General features: G+C 38.8%; 1 protein-coding gene across 2 annotated transcripts in view; it reads left to right on the top strand.

Annotated features, from left to right (window-relative positions):
• Nucleotides 1-2,908: 2,908 nt before the first annotated feature.
• Nucleotides 2,909-10,777, top strand: part of LOC121917193 (TPA-induced transmembrane protein-like) — a 30,095-nt gene continuing 22,226 nt past the window's right edge. For both annotated transcript variants that reach the window (XR_006100981.1, XM_042442918.1), the window contains exons 1-2: nt 2,909-3,179; nt 7,173-7,398. Coding sequence is in view for 1 of the 2 variants with exons in the window: in XM_042442918.1 (XP_042298852.1) it covers nt 7,267-7,398 (132 nt within the window). In the remaining variant the exon portion in view is untranslated. The remainder of the gene's footprint in view (nt 3,180-7,172; nt 7,399-10,777) is intronic.

The raw sequence follows: 10,777 nt of genomic DNA, 5'->3' as shown, positions 1-10,777 counted from the left end.
ATGTAACTCTGTGGACTGATTGTAATACTGTGCTGAAACAATTCAGAATCTTGGCCACTGTCTGATTAGAGCCATAAGATCCCTTGCCATCGCTATGCAAAAGTGATGGAAAATGTCCACCCACTAAGTTAGTGCACCATTATTGTGGAATATGACACATAGGCTGATGTGCCGATACATAGGATTCAATTTAATCTGAATGGGGCTCATCTGGGAATGGGAAACAGGCTTCTAGATGCATGCCTTTCTCCTGCATATACAAAAGTGGGTTGTGTGGAGATAGCTTCTTCTACTGAATTCTCACACTTAGCACCTGTGGATCAGTTGCATAGTTGCCATTGCCTGACTGGAAGGAGGAACATTGTGCTGACCAAATTATCATATTGGCAGCAAAGGAAATCCCAACTTTCCTTTGCCATTACCAGGAAGTTTAAACAAGTGTTTAACATTGTCTAATGTCCTGATAACCTGATATGGACTCTGGTGGACAGATGAATAATCAATCCAGATGTTTGCACATTAGGATTTATAGATTTAAATGATTATGCATAGAATATCACAAATTACAAAGTGAGACATCATCTCACAATGTGCTGTGAAAATGAGTGGAAATAATGTAGTATCATTATCTTTCTTCTAATAGAGACACTTGTATCCTTCCATTTAGGGTGACTCTGGGGGTCCGTTAGCCTGTTTTGGAAAGGGAAACAGATGGTACCTGACAGGCATTGTCAGCTGGGGTGAAGGATGTGCTCGAAGGAATCGTCCTGGAGTTTATACCAAGATCACAGCACTTTATGATTGGATTCGTCAGTATGCAAACTGACCAATAGGTTGAACCCAAAACCAGAAAAGCATGTACTTTCTTATCGGAGTCCTCACTTATGATGAATAAAATGTGATATGAGTTAATAATTGTACTGTTATATTTTATAATATAATAAAGATAATTAAAGAAGAATATATGTATGTGTTCAGATAGATAATATATAACTTAAGCAGAAAAGTGCCATAAACTTTTTGTACTGATAACAAACAATATGGATTCAATCAAACAAGCATAATTTCCCAATAAGTGAATGTTCCATCATCAGATATGTGAAAATGGAGTCACACTTTTTGATCAGCTATTTCGATGCTTCATCTGCTTTGCATCAGCTTTGAACTTGCTTTTGATAATTTTCTATTAAGATGGATTTTTTCCATATCAGATGTATCAATTTTTTGAGATAGATGAATCTTTTGGATATTACACATATTTTGAAAATAAAGGATACTTTACTTTTCAGAATAGGAGCTGGATATTGTTTCAAGTTTTATTTATTTGTTTTTCTGTCAGAATATCTATGTGATCAATCTGCCTGACATCTTGCTTTTCTAAAATAGAGTTTTTAATAATCCACCCACCCTCCACAATGTCCTGGTAATATGGGGATGTTAATACAAAATGAATTGTATAGAAACTTAATAACATAAAAGTTTATATCCCAAGTTAAACCATAAAGATTGCTCATCAGCTACAGTGAAGGTTATGCCAGGAGCTCCCTGAAATCTCAGTATTACCAGTCTGCTATATTTTGGGAGAAAGGCAAAATATAAGTGCAGTAAATAAAATAAAATTTATTTAAACAAATGGATGAGGGAAAATGGGGCTGGACAGACATAAAAAGAATTTGGACTTTTTTACACGGGAGGCAAGCATCATTAAATCGTGATTAAATCACGCTAATAGCATGATCGAGGGAAGATTATCACATGTGCATTACTGTTTATGCATGGGACACAAATGGGACAAGCATGCGGGGGTGTGATAATCTTCCCCCGATTGCACTATTAGCATGATTTAATCACAATTTAATGATGCTTGCTTTCTCCATGTGAAAAAGTAAAGGAGCTTCTCTGGTAACTGAGATAGGCCTGAATATATTTGCAACATTTGCTGCATTCCTCTGGAACTTTCATTTTTCATGTTTGCTTTTGTCCCTTGATTTGCTTTCTCCTTTTGATCAAGATATTATTTAGGTTGTGTGTATGTGTATACAGACAAGTATCATTTTGGATTTTAAATTAAATCTGCTAAGAGACAGCTACCCACTCTTACATATATGCACACATCATGAACTTTGCAAACATTTATAAAAGGATAAAAAAAGAAAATGTTTAAGAAACTCTACATTTTAGATGTAGAGGTTCTGCAAAATATTGGTGGTGGTGGTAGTGGTGGTGGGAATTCTCAAACCAAGAAAGAGTACATTGGTGTGCATGAGATATTAGGTAGAAATATGTATTTGTTCATCCCTAATGGAAAGAAAATATCAGACCAGTGACTGGACTGAAGGTTATGTTGGCTGAAAAAAAAATAAACACAAGAAATAGCATTTTGCATTTGGTATCTTAAAGGTTTATTTTGTTTTTACATACCTTGAAGTCATTTCTGGCATACGGTGAGCCTAAATGTTTGCAGGAATGCTTTAGCATAATTTTGTCAGCTGAAGATAATTAATGGGCTCTGATAATCAGCTAATACTGTATATCCAGAAGAATGGAAATCCTATCTATCTATTGGGAATGAAGCCAGTGAAAGAGAAACAGACTGGATTTTTTTCTAACTGGTGAGCTAACCTCAGTAGGAAATTGAAGGTTGGGTTACTGTTTTTTGGTGAACTGAAGTTTTACAATCTAGGATAGTTTACTTCCAGTAACAAAAATAAACAAGACAAGCTGCTTCTGAAATTTCCTGTGGTCAGGATGTGGGGAACCCAAAATAATATAGTTTTTTCCTCATCATGTTAACAACTTGTTAGCACAGGAGTGAGATAAAACAGCTCTGCAAGAGGAAGGTTTGACTTTTTGAAGAGCTAGATGATTGAACTATGAACTCCATGAAGGTATGCAAAGGAGTAAAGCTGCGAACTTCCCCAGGAATTTAGTTAATAATTCATCTCCAGTTTCAGATTTCTTATCTACAAGTGAGAGATAGGGGTTGAATGCTAACATAACAGAGAAAGGACAATTCAGTTGTACAGTTAGGAGTTTCAGACATGCATTGAAATCATCATCCAGGATTTAAGGCCATTGAATGTCCTTGTTTTATGGCAATTTGCCACACTGGCTGGGAATGATGGGAATAGTAGACCAAAACATCTGGAGGGCGTCGATTGGAGAAAACTCAATTAACGGTAAAATATGTATTTTCGATTATTTCTTTACATTTTCCAATGTTACTTTCACCATTGTGATAGTTCTTTAATAGGAAAATAATATTTTGTGTCTCAAGTCAGTTAAATAAGAACACAACACACAATATTTTATTGTGTAAGGGACTCCTTAATACAGGGATGGGTAACTTCCAAATGATTTTAGATGGCAGATCCTATAATGCTATACCTCACATTCACTATGGTGGCTACAGTGATGGGAGCTGCAATCCACAAACCACTAGAGGGCCATAAATAGTCCACATATGTGGATCACACTATTTTTGATATATGTGTTTCTTTGTGTGGCTTCTTTTTCTGTGCCTGAGAATTTTCTTAGAATAGCATGAGATAAGACATATCCTGAGAATCTTCTTAGAAGAAAGAACAAGACTTGTACAGGGAGAAGGTTAAGGATGTTCCAAATTTGATAAAAGTCATATACATTAAATGGTATTTGGTTACTAAATATCATTGAAAGGGATTAATGTTACAATCATGTACACACGTACCAGGGAAGAAGGCCTATGGAATTCAATGAGTCTTCCTTAACAAGCATCCATATTATTGTGCTTTAAATGTCAATTCACATAACGGCTCACAGATGTTATGATCATTCTTATTTGAAAATGTTCATGATTGGTGCCTAATATGTGGACAAAAATAATCTATACTGCTTCCAAATGAACAGAATCACTATCATTGATCTTTTCCTTTTCTACACAACTCACGTTTTAGCCTCTCTTTCTTTTAAAAATGCCACACAACCATTACGTGAATTAGGAATCTACAGAAACAAAAACGGTTATCAAAACTTTATCTTTTATTAATACATAAATCCATATTTGTTCCAAGGACACCTATTATTATTTTACACATTTCCTCCTATGCTCCTAGATCTCTGTAGGACATATTTTTGAAGAGGCCCCATGCTTTCAGAGGATTTGAAATTAAACCAGTTTGAATGAAAACAACCATGAGCTTCCATGGGATATATCTCCTATTATAAATTGCCCTAAGGTCATGTACATTCCAGATGTCTTTCTTAGTTCCTAGAAAGTATCAGCTGGGATCATGTTGGTAACATATGTCTTGTTTGAAGTCTCTCCCTCCAGCTCCCCACATTCCTACACTTTCTCCAGCTCTCCTAGTTCCCTGTCTCACCATCTCTCTCCAACTCCCCACAGCTCCTCCATTCCCTAACCATTTCTCTCCAACTCCCCTCATTCCCTGTCTTACTCTCTCACTCCAGCTCCTCTCCTTCCCTATCTAACCATTTCTCTCCAGCTTCCCTTATTCTCCGTCTATCTCTCTGCAGCTGTCCACATTCCCTTTTCTAACCATCTCTCTCCAACTGCCCACATATATTCCCATCTATCTCTCTCCAGCTTTCCCATTCCCTATTTTATTATCTCCCTCCAGCTCTTTTCAGCCCAATCCGGGCACAGGACAGAATTGGGCTGGAAGAGGGGAAATGGATTTTATCATACATTAAATTGCTGCTGCGCTGCGCTACCTCCTGACCATCACATCAGCAATTCTCTGCCAGCCGATTTTAGTACTACAGAAAGTTCTGGCAACAACAGCTGCGCTGATCAACTGGCAGAGAGTGGGAAGGAAAGCAAAATTTAAACCCACATACTTACTCTTTACTAGCCAATTGGTGTTACTACAGCAGGTATAGAGGAACCTGGGCCGGGCAGCTGGAACAGTGGGAAGAGGCATGTATGCAGCCCCTAAACTAGGGGGCTAAACTAAAGCCTATGTAATGATTGTGTTAAATGGAATAACAGCTGGCATCCTGTTAGTGACTTATGCCTGCACTTGTACTATTTTGGACATGGTGTATTGTCTGCATTCAGCTGAAGGTTGTGGAAACAGAGCTGAACATGTGGTGACACTGCACTTGCAGATGTGCATTGTGCTTTCTACATTATACATGCAACCTAGCAGCACAGTTCTGACCAGATACCTTGTGTTACCCAGCTGCAGTTCTGTGGTACTTTAAGATTAATACATTGATTATAGCATGGGTTTTTAATGTATTGTTCATTCATTCATTTATATCCCACCTCCAAGACAGTTCATAACATTAATTAAAACAAAGCACATCTAAAAAATCCCTAATTATATATTTTTTTAAAAACACAGACACATCTAGCTAGCTGTGTTTGATTTATATCCTATCTTTCTCTTCAAATGAGATTCAAAGCAATCTTATTAAAACAACTAAATAAATTGTCATATTAAAACATCAGTACATTGAAGCAGTGTAAAGTAATTTAAAAACATGATTGTCACAATAAAAGTACAGCATACATTTGCCACTGAAAGGAGCTTTTGCATAATCAGTCACCAAATGCCTGTTCAAATAAAAGGGTCTTTATTTGCCAACAAGAGAGTAGAGTGTGGGCCATATGAGATTCTTATGGGAGGCAATTCTATAGTCTGGGAGCAGCTGCCAATAAGGCACTCTCCCATGTTCCAGTTCCAGAGAATTTGGCACAAAAAGTATTAATCTCAGGATGACATCACTTCATTCCTCCCTACATTCTCATTTTTTTCCTCTCCTTGGTAGTATCTCAGGTTTATAGTCCTGTCACTAAATGGAGTTCCTATTTTTGTCTTCTTTTCTTAATCAAGCATCTTCCTTCAAAACATATCCAAAAAGTAAATAAAGCAAGAGAAAAATTAAATGCAGAAAGTAATGAAAGTAACTATTGTATTATTAACCCTGGCCATTCACAAAATGGTTTCTGATGAAGTAAACATTCAGGAGGTAGATAAGCCAGTCAATACAGACAGTGTGATAAGAAATCATTATTCCTATTCAAACATCTGGAACCTTCTACTATAGCACTCATGGCACAGTGCATACTGCCAATAAGCTGTGTACCAGCGCTGATTCTAAGGTTAGGGACTGCGCAGCAACCGCATGGTCCCTAACCCCAGTAAGTACGGGCAGCATAACAATGGCAATACCCTGTGTACATGGGTGCCGTCATTGTTACGTACACACCATGTGGCATCCACACATTGCCGCACAGTGTTTACGTAATGAGTGCTCCAGTGGCACACTCATTACGCCACCCTGTGGCTTTAAAAGAACCTGTTTTTTCTGGGTTCTTTTTCCTGCAGAGGGTAGCCATGTGGTTTGGCGACTGTGGCTTCCCCCCAGAGGAAATTAGGCCACCGCCAGCCTGGACATTCTTAAAGGTATGTACCAGACCTATATTAGACTATGTATTAGACTATATATATTGGACTACATATATATTAGACTATATAGAATTGTAATATAGCAACTGTATCTTTCTGTAATCTGTTTTTGTCATTTCTTCGCTCAACAATGGTTACTTCAAGGACACTGATATACTATATGCTTTCCATGTAGACATGGTACACTGTAGAACCAACCATCACTTTTCAAAACCTGTCAAAAAATTAATTATCCAAACTTTCTATAGGAATGTCAGGATTTGCTTTCTGTCATTTAGACAAAACCCAGTCCTGAATTTAGCTGTCAGTTTAGCCAGAAGTCATTGCTAAACAACAGACACATGGTTTTCATCTTTATCCTGAGGCCAGCATTTCTTATGAGATAGCTTTTTGCCAGAATTCATTGACATTGTCCCTGGTAGAGGTTTCTATTTCAGCCCTACAAAGGAAAGAGCTTTAGTGTATTACTACATGAAGGGCTTGGTTGCCTCAGGTTAAATTACCTGCTGATGTCTATAGAGGGCAGGTTAAGTCAAGTAAGCAAACTGGAAAATCCAGACCAGCCTTGCACAACTTTTAAATGACAATCTTTCCCGATACCAGAGATCTTAGTACATTGTGACTTCATGTACCGAAGAGCACCTGTAAGGGCTGTATTGTGTTTTACAGCATTTGATTTCAGATATCTATCCATTCTGATTCATGTGGGGAGAGAATAATGAATGGAAACTCTTTTTGAACTGCATCCTATTATAGCAATACCAACAGAACTGAAAAATGCAAAAGGAAGTTGGTTTTCTCAGTTTGACATGTCCTGTGCTGTAGACCACTGTGTTGATAACCAGGAACAATGAATGGCCACGTTCCTCAACAAGAAGATGCACAAGACATTCCCTTACAACAAGTAGGTGAAGAAAGAAGTGGAGATGACGTGCCTGAATCAAATGAGCTTCTTCAGCCTAACATATTTCAGCCTAATAAGGTAAGTAGTTGAAATATTCATTTTCTGTTCTGTAAAGGTATATTAATTCCCTGCCAAGGGTTGATCAGTACTTAACCAGGGGTTAGTGAAAATAAAGTAACTTATTTGGATATGTTTAGACATTGAAAGTTTGATTCTAATATAGAAGGGGGAAACCTAGCATTTTTTAAAAAGAACATTATATACTTATTTAATAAATCCAAAGTCTGTGTCCTGATTAAATATATGAATTTCAGATATCTATCCAGTTTGTAGTTTATACCAAAGGACATGTGCTTATTTTCCTAGTATCATGTTGATTTGTTAAAAAACACACACCATTCTGAACACTTAAATTTCCAAAAAAACAAAAAGCTTCAAAAAGGCATGCCGTGATTCCCACCTTTGCCAGAAACCCTCAGCCTCAATCCCTCCATTGGTATAATTGGTATTCTTTGCTTTCCAAGAAGAACAGGCAGCAGCAAAAGAAAGAGAGAAAAATAGTAGTTTCCAGTAGCTTCACCTTCTCCTTCTGGCAATGATGAGGACAAGTAAATGGGGCAATAGTAACACTGGCAAAGGTCCAAAGGTTCTTCAAATATTTGGTCAATACAGTGTCTTTTCTATATAGGGCCTTGCCTACATGGACCAAAGGCCCACTCTATGCCCCCCCCTCATTCTAGCATTGCCCAGTTTGGATGATATGCATTCCAAACTCTGATTCAGATGTGGGCAGTCCAGACCACATCTGATACATTCCATACCAGAAACAGAGTATTATAGAACATATTGGGCCAAAACAGATGGGCTGAAAGCGCTATGTCAGTGCCAAAATTAGAGTTCCAGAGTGCACGGCAACCACATGCTCTAGAACCCTAATACATATGGACGGTGCCATCTTTATGTGGCACTGTCCATACGTGGCACGCATGCACGATGCAAGTGCAGTGCTGCATCCACACCTCCGGGCACCACGCTTGCGTTGTGGACGTGTCAGTGTGCCAATGGCACACTGATTATGTCCTCCCCGTGCACCCAAAAGAACCCACTTTTAGCAGGTTCTTTTCGGAGCAAAGGGAACCCATGCTGTTTGGTTGCTGCAGGCTCTCTCTGGAGGGAAAATGGGCAGCTCCAGACCATCCCTTTAGGGTGTTCTGTCGAGCCCCATAGTTACTCAGAATCTTCCAAGGAGATCCCTCTGTTCCTGCGCCATGATAGCTGTCTGCATGGGCATCCCACTGAGCTGCCTGACATATCTGCTGCCACCATAAATCACTCAATCTGAAGTTAGTATGAGTTGCCCAGCTGGGTGGCTCAGCAGGATACCCATGCAAACATTCATTACAGCATGGGAATGGAGGTCCATGGACTTCTGGGAACTGAATTCCGAAACATATGGAGAACCAAGGGTTCTTTCTCACTCCTACTGAAGGAAAACTAGTCTGTTTCCAACCACTGCAATGGACAACATTGTCAAAATACCTTGACACAAGATGAGGCTGCTGTAAGCATGATAACAATCAGACAATCCTTATGAGGTCTTTTGAACACTAGAAAGTACTGCACAAATGGAAAGTAGTATTAAAGTAAGGGCTATGAAAGCTCCATGAAATTAATCTGTATTTTCCTGGATTGATTTCTGAGCCTTAGCAATGATGTTTTGTTTCTACAAAATTAAGAGTAACAATAACCTCATTAAATAAATGTCTGCTTAAATTTGACTCATTGATCCTTTATGAAGTATTGCACAGTTTCAGGGTATAAATACATGCCATAATTCAACAGAATACAATGTCCTCAAAGGAACAATATTTTTATTGGCCAGCCAAAATGCAGAAAATATAATATGCAAGATTTCAAAGTTTCACTGGCTTCCCGGTGGCCTGGAAAGGGGTGTCCTTGGAACTTCATGCCCCAAGGACACCTGATGGCAGCGGGGAGAAGGAGAAAGGGGCCACTTGGCCCCTTTCTCCCTTGCATCCCTGGCGCAGCTGTCTAAAGGCTGTACCAGCGATGCAAACCACAGAAGGAGCTCCGTTTCAGAGCTCCTTCTTGTGCTGCGGAAAGGGCGCTCTAGGCACCCTTGTGCGGCGCAATGATGTCGCAACTGTGCCACCTCATTTGGAGACGGCGCGGTGGTGACGTAGTCATGGCGGCACCCATCTGTATAGGGCGCCGCCATTATGTACGAACTGGGTCCGTACTAGGGTTAGGGGCGTCAAGAAGTGACGCCCCTTTCTAACCCTAGCACACGCTCGTCGCATACTAGGGTGCCCGTTTGTAACAGGCCAATGTTAGAGTCACAGGCCTACATTTTGTCTCAGATGTTCTTTCTGTTGTTAGTTAAGAAGATGGTATAGAAAGATATCAGTGCAGGCAAAGGCCATTCTCCTTGGCCATGTGGGAATCAGGAGAAAAGATAGATAAAAGAGAAGTAATAACGCTTGAATTCCATTAACAATGGAGTATTAGCATTGCTAATAGAGTTGAAATTTTAGATGTGTGTGTGCATGTATGTAGCAGGGATGGGGAAATATGAGCTGTATGCAGCTCACAATCCATTTGTTGCACACTAGCTCTTCCAAATCATCTGGGGCCCTCCATTTTTAAAAACTGGGGACATAAAAATTTCCCTTCAGATTCCCTCCAAACGCTGTGCTTTCCTTTTCTATGTTCCCTGTCTCAACACCAAATTGGTTGGATATCAGCTGGAAAACACTATAATTTTTTTTGTTTTTTGTTTTTAAACGAGAGTAGAATGTTGACTGGGAGTTATATTTAACCAATTTTCATCCCAAAATACAGCAGTGTAGCCCATGGAAGGGATTCTGCCACAGTCACCCACCACTAACATATATGATGTCACTCAAACTTTCATCTTAACTATGACTGCTTTGAGGGAGAAAAAGAGTACACAGAAGTGTTTTTTTTTAAAAGATCAATTTTGAAAACTGAATTTTTAAAGCTCCATGCTCTTTATTCTCAAATCACAATACATACATTTCCAATCCGAAACTCATATGTCTAAGGGTTTGTTTATACAGTCGTTTCCTGTTCATCTTATTACAAGAAAAGAGACTTCAAAGGTCACCTGAAACTATTTCTAATCTATTGTTATCTGTGCTCATGGAAAAAGGGTGTTGGTTTATGGAACTGTGTATGTGACACAGACTTCTTCTGTTCAAGCTTATGAAATAGCCATGTTTACCAAAGGTGTAACTGGTAGCTCAGGATATTTAGGAACATAGTAATGCTGCTGCTGTTTCTTAAAGCCCAAACTTCAGTGTGCAATTTTTTCCTTCTCAGTTTTTTGATATTTGTATTTATGCTCTTTCTTTTTCATTCTTATACCCACAAGTTTCTTTATGTTTTGCCCCACTTAAATTCTCTATATTGTTTC

Source organism: Sceloporus undulatus, unplaced genomic scaffold, assembly GCF_019175285.1.
Source record: "Sceloporus undulatus isolate JIND9_A2432 ecotype Alabama unplaced genomic scaffold, SceUnd_v1.1 scaffold_12, whole genome shotgun sequence".
NCBI classification, from domain to species: domain Eukaryota; kingdom Metazoa; phylum Chordata; class Lepidosauria; order Squamata; family Phrynosomatidae; genus Sceloporus; species Sceloporus undulatus.
The sequence above is the reverse complement of the archived record's forward strand: the minus strand, read 5'-3'. Positions and strand labels throughout refer to the sequence as shown.